Source organism: Schistocerca piceifrons, chromosome 5 (assembly GCF_021461385.2).
Source record: "Schistocerca piceifrons isolate TAMUIC-IGC-003096 chromosome 5, iqSchPice1.1, whole genome shotgun sequence".
NCBI classification, from domain to species: domain Eukaryota; kingdom Metazoa; phylum Arthropoda; class Insecta; order Orthoptera; family Acrididae; genus Schistocerca; species Schistocerca piceifrons.
The window spans coordinates 628,519,050-628,534,297 of record NC_060142.1 but is presented as its reverse complement, the minus strand read 5'-3'; the positions used below and the strand labels follow the sequence as shown (position 1 = coordinate 628,534,297).

Genomic DNA, 15,248 nt, shown 5'->3' with positions numbered 1-15,248 from the left:
GTGTGAAGAACGTTGTGTTGGGCAGCAAGCTCAGCATCCAGCTGTCTCTCTGTTAGTTTTTATGTAGCCATTCTTTTGGACAGACAGCTTGTTGGTTATCATGACCACATAGAATGCAGCATTGAGGTTGCAGCTTAGCTTGTAGATCATATTACTGCTTTCACTTGTATCCCTGCCTTTGATGGTATAGGTAATGCTTGTGACCAGACTGGAGTAGATGGTGGTGGGAGGATGAAATCTTGCATCTGGGTCTATTACAGGAATGTGAACCATGATGCAAGTAGTTGGTAGCAGGTATGGAGTAGGGATGGATGAAAATGTTGTGTAGATTCATTGGGCAGCAGAATATCGCTATGAGAGGGGTTTCAGGGCATGTTGAGAGGTAGTTGAAACCCTAGTGGAGAATGTGATTCCTGTCCTGGGGGTACTGAGTCACAAGGGGAGTGCTCCTTTGTGCCCAAACTATAGGAACTCTGGGAGGTGGTGGATGACTGGATAGACAACCCACCTGACATCTGGTTTTGTACAAGGTTGGGAGGATAATTCTGGTCTGTTTAGGCCTCAGTGAGACCCTTGGTATATTTGGAGAGGACCTGCTCATCATTACAACCATGTTGGCCACGGGTAACTAGGCTTGAGGGAAGGGACATCTTGGTATCGAGTGGGTGGCAGCTGTCGAAGTGGATGTATTGTTGGTGGTTGGTAGGTTAGATGTGGACAGAGTTACTGATATCACCATTTTTGAGGTAAATGTCAACATCGAGGAGGGTATCTCGTAGGGTTAACAAGGACCAGGTGAAGTGAATGGGAGAGATGGTGTTGATGTTCTGAAGGCATGTGGATAAGGCATCCTCACCCTTGATCCAGATCACGAAGATGTCATCAATGAATCTGAACCAGGTGAAGGGTTTGGGTTTCTGGGGGTTAGAAGGTTTCCTCTAGGAGTAGGTTGGCTTATGAGGTGTATGAGAAAAGTAATGAGACTGGTTTTTTATGCACCAAAGTTTTTAGTTTTTTCAGACAACAATATTGTCCCCTTCAAAGTAGTTCCATTCAGCAGCTATACACTGGCAGAGTCATTGTTACCAATACTCGTAGCACACCTGAAGGCTTCAACTGGTAGGCCTTTATTACATTGGTCACTTTCTTTTGAATGCTCTCCAGAGTCCGAAAATGATGTCTTTTTAAAACATATCCAGATTTCAGGAAAAGAAAAAATTCACAGGGACTCTGATTAGGTGAATAGCAAGGATATGGAACAAAAGGACTGCCTTTTGAGGTAAAACATTCCATGATGGAACTGGCCATGTGACATGGAGTGTTGTCATGATCAAGCATCCACTTGTCTGCAATGTCCAGTCTCACTTGATTTATCCTTTTCCTGGGCCTTTCAAGGACATCTTTGTAAAGCACTTCACTGACAGTTTGTCCCAGAGGAACAATTTCTTTATGTATGATATCCCTACTGTCAAAAAAGCAAATCAGCATTGTTTTCATCTTTTACAGTTGCTCATTTGAGCTTGTTTTGGTCGAGGAGATGTCTCACTGTGCCACTACTCACTTTGCTGCTTTGCCTTGGGTCATACTTGAAAATCCAGGATTCATCACCTGTGATCACACAACTGACCAATCGTGGTCATTGACAATCCTCTCAAGAAGATCAACATACAAATTTCTTCACTTGTCCTTTTGCTCAGTTGTGGCGTTTTTTGGCACCTTTTTGACACAAACCTTTCACGTGTACAAAACTTCAGTCAAACTCACCTATCATCCTTATTGTTAAAAGTTGGTCTGGATCTCACAAGAGTAGGCATATATTAGAAATTTTGTCGCTTTTTGAAGATGAATGTTGCATTGTTAGCTGCAACAGGTAGAAAGTGTGCTTTATTGGTGCTGCACATTTGAGCGATTTTGGTCGAGATAAACTCATGATGCAGTGTTCTTCTTTGGCACACCAGTGTAGAAGTTGCCATAGAAACATTAAGGTGAAAAATCCATGAAATTTGCACACTTATTTATGTATGAAAGCTGACTTCGGAATTTACTTTTGTGTGAGACACCCTGTACAAGACTTGTGTGCTGATTTGAAATTCTAGATTTGTATATTTTACTGTTTACATTGCTTCTGCACAATCTTTCATTGATTATATCAATATCCACTTCTACTGTGATGTATTGTGAAATTTTGAACTTTCGGAAGTGCTGCAATAAACTCATACCGTTGTCATCAATTGTAGGTGTAATCTCATTCGTGCTCTTAAAACTTTTGAGAACAGTAGGCATGTCCTTGCTCAAAACAGTAATTCTCTAATTTCATTGTATAATTACATGAGAAACAGGTTGCTTTGAGAATTTCTGGATGCTTACAAAACTATATTTTCATAAGTTATCGGTACTGGAATTTTAGATATATAACATATTTTGTAGCAAATCAACGTTTATGGTTCACAGTTACTGCCAAAGAATAGATCACCGGTGAATTTCATTGTATATCAACACAAATAAACGTGCAGTTTTGAGAATTTTCAGATCCATGATTGTCCTGTGCATAATCTAAGATTTAGTAAATCAGCGTTCGTGATTTAGTTACTGTAGCAAATATTCCAACTAACATATTGAGTTACATTTAGTTTTCCCTTAAAGAGGAGTGTATATGACATACATTTATCATAAATTATCTCTATTTTCAAGTTTGGTAAGACACTATAATTAACCTTAAAAAGTTTTTCTGTTGCCTTAATAGAAATCTCGTTTTGTGTATTTGCTTCAATTCTTATAGGGGACTAGAAACTTCATTCCAGAATGAGATTTTCACTCTGCAGCGGACTGTGCGCTGATATGAAACTTCCTGGCAGATTAAAACTGTGTGCCGGACAGAGACTCGAACTTGGGACCTTTGCCTTTCGCGGGCAAGTGCTCTACCGACTGAGCTACCCAAACACGACTCACGCCCCGTCCTCACAGCTTCACTTCTGCCAGTACCTCGTCTCCTACCTTCCAAACTTAACAGAAGCTCTCCTGTGAAACTTTCAGAACTAGCACTCCTGAAAGAAAGGATATTGCGGAGACATGGCTTAGCCACTGCCTGGGGGATGTTTCCAGAACGAGATTTTCACTCTGCAGCGGAGTGTGCGCTGATATGAAACTTCCTGGCAAATTAAAACTGTGTGCCAGACCGAGACCCAAACTCGGGACCTTTGCCTTTCACGAGTCTCGGTCCGGCACACAGTTTTAATCTGCCAGGAAGTTTCAGAAACTTCATTGCTCATGAGATTAAAAGATAATCAGCAAGTTTAATTTAAAGTTATTTGTTCACTGGACTGTAACATATCGCACCACCTAAAATGCAGCCCCACTATGAATGCTGTTCTCGAACTTGGAATGAGTGTGTTGTCAGTCATAAGCAGCCGGAAATCACCCTGACTACTGTCAAATGATTGGCAGCTGCTGCAGGTTGTTGTGTTGGAAGAGCTCCCAAGAGTCATGTATCTGTGGTAGTGGTACCAAAGATCTCTCAAGTACTATCTACTCATGTGGGTCCTGTCTCCTCTGCAGAGAGTATGGGATCTGTCATTACTCATCCACTTGACTGCGAATAGCATTTCAGTGGTAGAGTTAGACATGCTGTACAGGTTGGACGGGGACCAGGGTGGATTCAGGGTGTTGTCCCAATACCCATTGCCAACAAGTTTGAGGTGCTGTCTTTCACAGAAATTGAAACTGAGCCAGTGGGACTCACTTCACCTGTTTTGTCTGGTGTGAAGAGGAGGCAGTCACATAAGGGTGAGGGTCTATCAATCATCGGGAGTTCAAACATACAGCAAATGATGGTACCCCTTATGGAAATGGCAGCAGGAGATGGGGCACCAAGTGCAATCAGTGTGTATGCTTGCGGGCCTCATTCAACTCACTGAAGAGGCTATTTCAGCAGCAATTGATGGAACAGGGTGCAACCAGCTATAGATTGTGGTGCACATTGGACCAAATGATGCCTGTCGTCTGGGCTCTGAGGTCATACTAGGGTCACTCCAGTGATGCAAAGGAGGTCAAGAAGAGCAGCCTTGTGCATGGAGTTTCAATGAAACTCACAATTTGCAGCATTGTCTCCAGAATAGATCATGATCCTTTGGTTCTGAGTGGAGTGGAAGGACTGAACCAGAGACTTTGATGGTTCTGTGACAAGCCATGCTGCCACTTCCTGGGCTTGCGCCGTTGGGTTAAGAACTGTAGGGTCCTACTAAATGGGTCAAGTGTACACTACACTGGCTGCTACTCAGGTAGCTGACTGAGTGTGTGTGGAGTGTACACAAGAGTTTATTAGATTAGGTAATTCTCTGCCCAATCCAGATAATGATAGCTGTAGGAAACCCAGAAGTATCAGTGTAAGATGAGAAGAAATACCTCCCACAGATGAGAGAATTAAAATCCTAATGGTTAACTGCTGAAGTGCCACAGTATGAAGCTCTCCTGAAAAGCACTGAAGCTCACATAATACTAGATACAGAAAGCTGGGGGAAACCTCAGACTGAGAGCAGTGGGAATTTTGGGAAAATTTAAGTGTGTACTGAAAGGATAGGCAAATGGTAAATGGTGGTGGTGTAGTCATCACAGTAGACAAGAAACTCAAATCCACTGATACAGAAACTGAAGCTGCATGTCAGAATGTTTGTGCTATACTCAGTATTAGGGGTGGGCATGAAATGATAGTTGGCTCTTCCTATTGCCCACAGACTCATCCATCTGACGTAACCAAAAACTTTAAAGGAAAACCTCAGTTCACTTGTATGTAAGTTCCCCAATCAGAGTGTAATCATTGGTGAAAACTTTAATCATCTAATAATCAATTGAGAAAATTACAGTTTTGCTAGTGTGGGTGTGATGAGGCATCATGTGAAACTTTACTAAATGCCTTCTCTAAAAAGTGCCTAGAACAGGTAGTTTGGAACCCCACTCATGATGGAAATATATTGGATCTAATGTCAATAAATAGACCAGACCTCTTTGAGGATGTCCACATCAAAACTGGTATCAGTGACCAAGAAACAGTTTGTGGCAACAATGATTAACAAAGTACGAAGGACAATGAAAACAAACAGAAAGATATGTATGTCCAGTAAACTAGATAAAAAATCAGTTGTGTCATATCTCAATAAGGAACTTGAAACTTCCAGCAGGGCAGGAATATGTAGAGGAACTATGGCTCCAGTTTAAAAGAATAAGTAGCCATGCACTGGATGGGTATGTACCCAGTGGAACAGTTCACAGTCACTGTAAAGAAACTTCTAAAAAACAGAGATTATTGCATAATAGGTGTGAAACAAAGCATAGGGCCATAAATAGAGAGATGCTGATGAAATGGATGTGGCTGTCAAGAGAGTAATGTGTTAAGCATACAGGCCGGCCGGAGTGGCCGTGCGGTTCTAGACGCAACAGTCTGGAGCCGAGCAACTGCTACGGTCGCAGGTTCGAATTCTGCCTCGGGCATGGATGTGTGTAATGTCCTTAGATTAGTTAGGTTTAATTAGTTCTAAGTTCTAGGCGACTGATGACCTCAGAAGTTAAGTCGAATAGTGCTCAGAGCCATTTGAACCATTTGTTAAGCTTTCAGTGACTAGCATAACAAAATATTTTCAGATGTTTTTCATAAAACCCAAATAAATTTTGATTATATGGGAAAGCTGTTAGTGGCACCAAAGTTAGTGTCCAGTACCTAATGAATGAGACAGGAAACGAAATTGAGTATAGCAAAGCAAAAGATGAAATGCTTAACTCCATTTTCAAATTTTCTTTACAAAGGAAAACCCAGGAGAATTGCTCCAGTTTAATCCTTGTACCACTGGAAAGATGAGTGAAATAAATATTAGTGTCAGTTGTGTTGAGAAACAGCTGAAATTATTAAAACTGAACAAAGCTCCAGGGCCTGATGGAACCCCTATCGGATTCAATAGTGAATCTGTGGCTGAGTTAGCCCCTCCTCTAATTGTAATCTAACAATCTTCTAATTGTAATCGAACAAAACCCCATGCCCAGGTCTTGGAAAAAAGCATAGGTCACACTCATCTACAAGAAGGGTAGTAGAGGCGATCCACAAAACTACAGTCCAGTATCCATGACATCAATTTGTTGTAGAATCTTAGAACATATTCTGAGCTCAAACATAATGAGGTGTCTCAAACAGAATGACATCCTCCATACCAACCAGCATGAATTCTGAAAACATCAATCATGTGAAACCTATCTCACACTATTCTCACGCGACATACTGAAAGCTTTGCATCATGGCAGCCAGGTAGATGCAGTATTTCTCAATTTCTGAAAAGCTTTTGACTCAGTACTACAGCTATGCTTATTGTCAAAAGCATGATTGTATGAGGTATCAAGTGAATTTGTGACTGTATTGATGACTTTTTGGGAGGGGGGACACAGCATGTTACCTTGGATTGAGAGTCATTGTCAGATGAGGAAGTAACTTCGGATGTGCCCCAGGGAAGTGTGTTGGGACCCTTGCTGTTCATGTTGTATGTTAATGATATTGCAGACAATATTAATAGTAACCTCAGGATTGTTGCAGGTGATGCAGTTACCTGTAACTAAGTACTGTCTGAAAGAATCTGCAGATCTCGATAAGATTTCATAGTGGTGCAAAGATTGGCAACTTGTTTTAAATGTTCAAAAATGTATAGTTGTGCACTTCACAAAATGAAAAAAAAAACAACATAGTATCCTATGACTACATATTAATGAGCCACTGTTGGTACTTGCCAGCTGATATAAATACCGGGGTGTAACACTTTGTAGGGATATGAAATGGAATGATCACATAGGTTCAGATGTGGGTAAAGCAAGTGGTAGACTTCAGTTTATCGGTAGAATACTGAAGAAGTGGAATCAGTCCACAAAGGAGATTGCTTACAAGTCATCCATGTGACTGGTTCTAGAATATTGCTCAAGTTTGTGGTGTGTGGGACATGTACAAAATAGGACTATCAGGGGATATTGAACTTATACAGAGACGGGCAGCACAAATGGTTACAGGTGTGTGTTTCACCAATGTGAAAGTTTCACAGATATACTAAAGAAAAGCAAAGTGTCACAGAGGTACTGAAGAAACTAGCAGACTCTTGAAGATAGATGTAAACTGTCCTGAGAATGTCTACTAATAAAGTTTCAAGTACTGGCTTTAAATGACGGCTCCAGAAATATACTACAGTGCTCTACAAATCGTTCACATGGGACTTTGAGGATAAGGTTATAACAGTTACAGCGTGTGCAGTGAACCCCAATAACCAGTACAATGAGATGTACCCCTCTGCTAAGCACTTCATAGTGGTTTGCAGTTTGTAGGTGTAGGTGTAGAATGTTGCCCTCAGCAAAGTTCATATTCGGTGTTTTCTTGCCCTTCCAAAAATGATTTGTGCCAGCAAAAATCTTCTGCTCTTGATAAGGAATGTTCCCCGTGAGCCGCATCAACTTTTCAAAGGTCACACTTGTGGATTCCCAAGTTTAACACAAAATTTGATTGCATAACATTGCTCTAAATTCCACAGTACATTTTCATGTCACACAATGACTTCACTGATGGTGCTTCCAAACATCACATGATAGCTGTACAAAGCTGAAACTCAGGCTGAACTTCTGGAAGGGATGAACACATTGGTCTACATGAGTAGAATGACACTGTATTGCCAGAGTGCTCACAGTGTTGCCAGTCTTATTATTTTTCTCACACACCTTGGAGGATGGTGGCATGACAGTAGGCCTACACATTGTTGCAGCACATATTTGTTTATAGGTGTGCCTTCAAAGGTGAAGCAATTGTGAGTGAGTTTATAGTTGCCCACTCTAACCGAGATGGAGGTTGTAGGGTTGGAATCATTCGGGCCTTGGGAAAGGTAGTGTTCAATAGTGTCAAGGCCTTGTGCATTAGAAATGTCAGCATAAACAGAGGTGGCATCAATAGTGAGGAGTGGACTGTTGTGTGGTAAAGGAACAGGAACTGTGCATAGTGAGTGGAGAAAATGGTTGGTGTCTTTTATATAGGAGAGGGTAGGTCACAGGTAATAGTCTGAAGGTGTTGGTCTGCAAGAGCAGAGATTCTATCAGTGGGGGCATAGTAACCAGCCACAATGGGGTGTCCTGGGTGGTTGGGTTTATGGACTTTGGGAAGCACGTAGAAGGTAGGAATGCGGGGAGTGGTAGGGGTGAAGAGAAAGACAGACTCAGGGGAGAGGTTCTGTGATGGGCCTAAGTATTTGAGGAGAGAGTGGAGATCCTGTTGGTTTCTGGAATGAGTCACTTGGCAGGATCTGACAGCTGGTGGAGTCCTTCTGCCAGCAATCCCTGTGGTTCAAAACCACAGTGGTGAAGTCTTAGTTGGCAGGTAGGATTATAAGATCAGGATTAGTGTTTAGGTGGTGGACTGGTTCTTTCTGCAGATGTAAGGGTAGCTACCATGTTGAGGGATCTGGGGATCTGGAGAATGATGGTGGGGCAAGGTTTTAGTTTAAAAAATTCTGGAATGTTAACGGGGATGATTTGGGGGCAGTGGGGATGGATCGCGGTTGGTTGGAAGAGTGAACTGAGTCAGGCAAGGTTCCAGGTTAGTATTGGGTTGAGTCCGACTGGCAGGGTTAGTGAGGAAAAGTGTTTGCACTGTAGGGACCAGGAGGAGGAGACAAGGTCTTTAACAAGTCTAGCATGACTGAATTCAGGAGTTGGGCAAAAAATAAGACCATTGGAAAGGACTGATACTTCTGTGGGATTAAGGCTTTTGGAGGAAAGGTTCATGACTGTGTTTTGGGTTTGTTTAGGTTCTGGATTCTGTATAACGGTAGGAGGGAGTTTCTGATAGTGTGGTACATGCAGTAGGTCTGCAAGGCAGGGTTTGTCAGCTACGAAGGGACATGGTGGAAGTTTGGAGATTGTTGTAAAGGTGATGAATAGTGGTAGTCCAATGTGAGAGCAGCAAGGGAACAAGTTGGCGAGTTTTTTGAGGTGTTGTTGTGCATGTTACTCTAGTTCCTGAAGGGCAAGAGATTCATTGTGAGAGACAGGATACAGGGATTTAGGATTGCAAAGCAGGGTAATTTTATGTATGGAGAGGAGGTATTGCAAGGAGGTTTGGGCCTGATTTTAATTTTTTTGCAGGACTAGTTTGGTGAGGGCTGAGGACTGGCAGAATATGAACAGATGGAGGTCATCATGAACAGAAGGGTTGCAGCTGGAGATAAGTATTTTGGGGGGATCCAATGAGCCAGGCAACAATGCAGGAGCAGTATGTGGGACTGGGTTCTGGCTAGTATAATGTAATCGACCATCGAAGATAAAGAGTTGAGGTAAATTCATGATTGTATTATGTTGCCAGAAAATGTGCTTAATTTATTAATTTAATTATGAATATGTTCTTTTATGATAAATAATGAACTTGTTTAAGATGTTAAATTATATATCTATCTATCTTTGGAGTTTATAAGGTCAGTAGATCAAAGAAGCTAGCTAGGAAGTGGGAATGTCTGCAACTTCCGGACACATGTTGGCTTGCCCGCCACTTCTTTTTCAGTCTTGGAGGAAGGCGGATGTGTTTTTGTGACAAGTGAAGTGTAATGGATTTAGATTACCAATGTTGATAGTGAAAATGGTGTAGTTCCTAACAAAAAGTATGAATAAATATAATTTTTAGCTGAAAGTATTTCCAATCTGATGGAGTTTATTTAAACAGAAGATAACTCAGGCCATGCTTAATGTTGGAATAATTATTTTGTAGACAAAGAAAACTATGAAACCCCCCTAGACAAACGGGATATGCAGATATTGGGTGTGTAATCTTTCAGCAACTACTAAAAAAATAATTTGTGCTGAATTTGTGCTGGGACTGGTCATATTATTCCCATTCAAAAACACGTGGTGAGAGTGTTGTCCTACCACACTATACTGTGTAAGATTCTACAAACAATTTTTCAGTTATCTAAGAAATGAGTAGGATAACAACTAGTACACTAGGAATAAGGAAACTTCTCTGTGTTGGTGCAGATGGAAGCAGCGAGGATCCACAGTGGAGGATAAAAATACTTAATATTATGTGCAAAAAACTTACAAAAACACACAAAATGTGTGGGAAAAATGACAAAAAGGACAGAGTGGATGAAATATGGGGAAGTAGAGCTGACAGTGAAAGGTGGAAACAAGCTGAAATCAACATGAAAACACAATGAGTTCAAAGAGAAAAATAAATAAAAAGAGAATAATGTGGGATGCAGGTCAGTGGGTGGATATGTATGAAGAAGGGGAACAGAGGATGTGACAGGATTAGGAGAGGTTGGTATGTGTGTACTGGAATAAGAGAGAAGAAAGAGGGGTGGATGGTAGGGGGGTGAGGGGGAAGATGAGGTAGAAATACAGAAGAGTGAGGCAGGAAGAGTGTTCAGTTTGAAAGCTCAAGATTAATTATATTGGTGGGGGAAATGTGGGACATGAGATGCTGCACCAACAGCCAGCACAGTCATGAAGCCATAAGTTACGCACAGACCAGACTGTTGATACAGTGTGGCTCGTAAGTCAGAGAATAAGGTGTGGTTTGGAAGGTGACAGGAAAAATACAGGAAAGAAGAGGATGGACACTGAGTAAAGTAATGTGTTAGAGAATAGAAACGAAGAAAGACAGCACTGGGTTGGAGGATGGAAAAAAAAATTGTTAGTCAAAATCAAACAATGGAAAATCCAGGAAAAGGATAGACTGTTCCTCACCATACAGAGCATTGAGTCGCAGACAGACACAACAAAAAGCCTGCTAAACACGTGGCAACACATGCAGATTTACGCAAGCAGAACTCACACATACGACCACCTGTGGCCACTCAGGCTGGACTGTGAGCAACTGCATCTGGTGGGAGAAGTAATATAGATGTTAGGGATAGTGAGGAGGCTGGTATGGGGTGGGGAAGGGATAGCAGGGTGGGGGTGGGGGACAGTAAAGTGCTGGTTGTGGGAGCATGCAGGGACATGCTGGGGACAGGATAGGGCTGCCAGATGTAGTCAGATGGTTTGACAGAAGGCAGAGGGGGAGAAGGGGGAAGGGAGCAGAAAAGGAGGGAAGTAAGGGAGGGGGAAAAATGAGACTCAGGGTGAATTGGTGGAATAAAAAGCTGTGTAGTGCTTGGTTTGGGAGCAGGGAAGGGAATGGTTGAGAATGGGGGGGGGGGGGGGGGGGGTTGCAGGAATGTAGGATATATTACAGGGTGTGTTCCTACCTGCACAGTTCAGAAAATATGGCATTAATATGAAGGATCCACATGGCACAGGCTATGAAGCAGTCACTGAAGTGAAGAACATTGTGTTGGGCAGCAGAATTTCTTGTGGGGAAAATGAACCTTCAACCCTTCAGAAGCCCATAAGCATTCAGTCACGGAACTGTTGGTTTTCCCCCTGTATATTAACAAAAATGTCATCTTGATCATACTGTTGTAAATGTCACTTTAGCCAACTGCATTAAATGACAGTCCTAAGAATATTGTTTCTGCCATCTCGGGAGGCACATGAAGATGTGCAGAAAACTTCGGTCTCAAACTTAACTCTAAGAAGCAACACATGATCCTTATATTGGACCAAAATTTGATTAGTTAACATTTTGATGAAGCAATTCCTGCCATACTTCTTGATGATCCCTCAGAGAGAGAGAGAGAGAGGAGAGAGAGAGAGAGAGAGAGAGAGAGAGAGAGAGAGAGAGAGAGTGACCTTACACTACATTCTGTAGTTGGTCTGCCCACCTCTCCTGAACCATGTTTTACTAAGATTTTCTTTATTTGTTTTTGCATTAGTTCTAGGGTCCTCCATCATAATAATCAAACCTTAAAGTGTGGCTATAAAATAGCAATTTGAACATTAATTGATATTTGTTAGTAGTGCTTTTCTGCATGTAACAAATAACATTTTGAACTTAAGATGATTAACTGATCAGGCAAGTAAATATTTCAGCTGAAACCTCTAGTATTGTAGGATGAATACTTACTCAGTACTAAAGCAGTCAACAGGGAAAATGGAGCTATACAGTCAATTGCCAGCAAGTATGGAAATGATAAATTTCCACTAAAAGCTCCCATTCGACTTGACATTGTATTGAGACTCATTGCCATGGTCCTGGAACAGTTATATAGAAATTATTACACATGTTAAACAAATTACATTTGTCTTGTTGTATTACATAAATAACATCACCTTTGTTAAAAATATTGATTTTAGTATTATTGAAAGTTGAGTACTATTTACACTGGTACCTGATACTGGAAGGTTGCTTTCTTTGTATGTACTTCATAAGTAGAATGAAAGTGAAAATCAGTAAATATGTCTACAGAAAGCTACTTGTTGGGGATGACATCATCTGCTAAATACTTTTATTGTCATCTTTACAGAAAATGAATATGTACTATTCCGCATTCTGTAAATTGAGCAAATAATTGTATTTATGGCTGACTTAGGTTGCTCTTGACACTAATTATACTATAGATTTGTCTTTTGCATTCACAAGAATTTTGTAAAGACAAAATTATTGGCATCTGAATTCCATCTGTGGTACTGAGAGAATCTGCTAACTGGGAAGTAAAGTGAAAGATTAACGATTAACTCCTAAGATAGTGGGTGCATTGCTGTCTCAGTGTTAGCCCCACATGCAAGCACTAGTGTTGGATAGTCCAGCACCAGGGTACATAACTGGTACAATTGGTGAGCAGTAGACATATTCTTGCAGGCTGAGGAGAGTCTGACACTCAGTGCTCATGGAGAACAGCTTCGACAAGCTGCACAACATTTAACTGAGCAATAACTTGCAAGCTGTAAAGTTGTTGGTTTGGCAAAGAGGTGTCACTGATATCAATGAAATTTTGTTCCAGCTATGCTGATACATGCTGTGCACTAAAGTAAATCAAGTTCCAACACAGTCTACAGCATCATTTTGTTTATAAAGCATTGTCAAATAGTCGTTTTGCATGTGTTCCTTTAAAATGGATAAACAGGAACACTGTACCATCATAAAAATCTTGGAGTAGTTTAACGTAAAAAATAATATCTCAAAAGTTAATAGAAGGGCTATAGAAAGTGTGCACCTTCTTCTCAGAACAGTTCTTGTTGTCGTCAATGTACAATCATTTAGTTGAGGTACTGAATGATTGATAATCACATAAAAGCTGCATTCAGATGAGTCCTCCTTCAGAGTTAAAAGAATGTATGTCCATTTGCATGTTTATATCCAAAATCAAAGATTATGTAACTTAACAAACAAAAGTGTTGGTATGTTGGTAGACACACAAACAAACACAAAAAATTCAAGCTTTCGCAACCCACAGTTGCTTCATCAGGAAAGAGGGAAGGAGAGGGAAAGACGAAAGGATGTGGGTTTTAAGGGAGAGGGTAAGGAGTCATTCCAATCCTGGGAGCGGAAAGACTTACCTTGGGGGGAAAAAGGACAGGTATACACTCGCGCACACACACACATATCCACCCGCACATATACAGACACAAGCAGACATATGTAAAGGTAAAGAGTTTGGGCAGAGATGTCAGTCGAGGCAAAGATGTTGTTGAATGACAGGTGAGGTATGAGTGGCGGCAACTTGAAATTAGTGGAGGTTGAGGCCTGGTGGGTAACGGGAAGAGAGGATATATTGAAGGGCAAGTTCCCATCTCCGGAGTTCTGATAGGTTGGTGTTAGTATGAAGTATCCAGATAACCCGGACGGTGTAACACTGTGCCAAGATGTGCTGGCCGTGCACCAAGGCATGTTTAGCCACAGGGTGATCCTCATTACCAACAAACACTGTCTGCCTGTGTCCATTCATGCGAATGGACAGTTTGTTGTTGGTCATTCCCACATAGAAAGCTTCACAGTGTAGACAGGTCAGTTGGTAAATCACGTGGGTGCTTTCACACGTGGCTCTGCCTTTGATCGTGTACACCTTCCGGGTTACAGGACTGGAGTAAGTGGTGGTGGGAGAGTGCATGGGACAGGTTTTACACCGGGGGCAGTTACAAGGGTAGGAGCCTGAGGGTAGGGAAGGTGGTTTGGGGATTTCATAGGGATGAACCAAGAGGTTACCAAGGTTAGGTGGATGGCGGAAAGACACTCTTGGTGGAGTGGGGAGGATTTCATGAAGGATGGATCTCATTTCAGGGCAGGATTTGAGGAAGTCGTATCCCTGCTGGAGAGCCACATTCAGTCCCGGAAAGTATCCTGTCACAAGTGGGGCACTTTTGAGGTTCTTCTGTGGGAGGTTCTGGGTTTGAGGGGATGAGGAAGTGGCTCTGGTTATTTGCTTCTGTACCAGGTCGGGAGGGTAGTTGCGGGATGCGAAAGCTGTTTTCAGGTTGTTGGTGTAATGGTTCAGGGATTCAGGACTGGAGCCGATTCGTTTGCCACGAAGACCTAGGCTGTAGGGAAGGGACTGTTTGATATGGAATGGGTGGCAGCTGTCATAATGGAGGTACTGTTGCTTGTTGGTGGGTTTGATGTGGACAGATGTGTGAAGCTGGCCATTGGACAGATGGAGGTCAACATCAAGGAAAGTGGCATGGGATTTGGAGTAGGACCAGGTGAATCTGATGGAACCAAAGGAGTTGAGGTTGGAGAGGAAATTCTGGAGTTCTTCTTCACTGTGAGTCCAGATCATGAAGATGTCTTCAATAAATCTGTACCAAACTTTGGGTTGGCAGGCCTGGGTAACCAAGAAGGCTTCCTCTAAGTGACCCATAAATACGTTGGTGTACAAGGGGGCCATCCTGGTACCCATGGCTGTTCCCTTTAATTGTTGGTATGTCTGGCCTTCGAAAGTGAGGAAGTTGTGAGTCAGGATGAAGCTGGCTAAGGTAATGAGGAAAGAGGTTTTAGATAGGGTGGCAGGTGACCGGCGGAAGGAAGCGCTCCATTGCAGCAAGGCCCTGGACGTGCAGAATATTTGTGTATAAGGAAGTGGCATCAATGGTTACAAGGATGGTTTCCGGGGGTAACAGGTTGGGTAAGGATTCCAGGCGTTCGAGAAAGTGGTTGGTGTCTTTGATGAAGGATGGGAGACTGCATGTAATGGGTAGAAGGTGTTGATCTACGTAGGCAGAGATACGTTCTGTGGGGTCTTGGTAACCAGCTACAATGGGGTGGCCAGGATGATTGGGTTTGTGAATTTTAGGAAGTAGGTAGAAGGTAGGGGTGCAGGCTGTTGGTGGGGTCAGGAGGTTGATGGAGTCAAGTGAAAGGTTTTGTAGGGGGC

The 15,248-nt window shown here is 42.1% G+C and overlaps 1 protein-coding gene across 1 annotated transcript in view; it reads right to left on the bottom strand.

The window, feature by feature from the left end:
• The window catches only part of LOC124799298, an 85,313-nt gene that overhangs the window by 21,281 nt on the left and 48,784 nt on the right, over window positions 1-15,248 (bottom strand). The window contains exon 4 of the mRNA XM_047262885.1: window positions 12,005-12,132. Within this exon, the coding sequence (XP_047118841.1) occupies window positions 12,005-12,132 (128 nt within the window). The remainder of the gene's footprint in view (window positions 1-12,004; window positions 12,133-15,248) is intronic.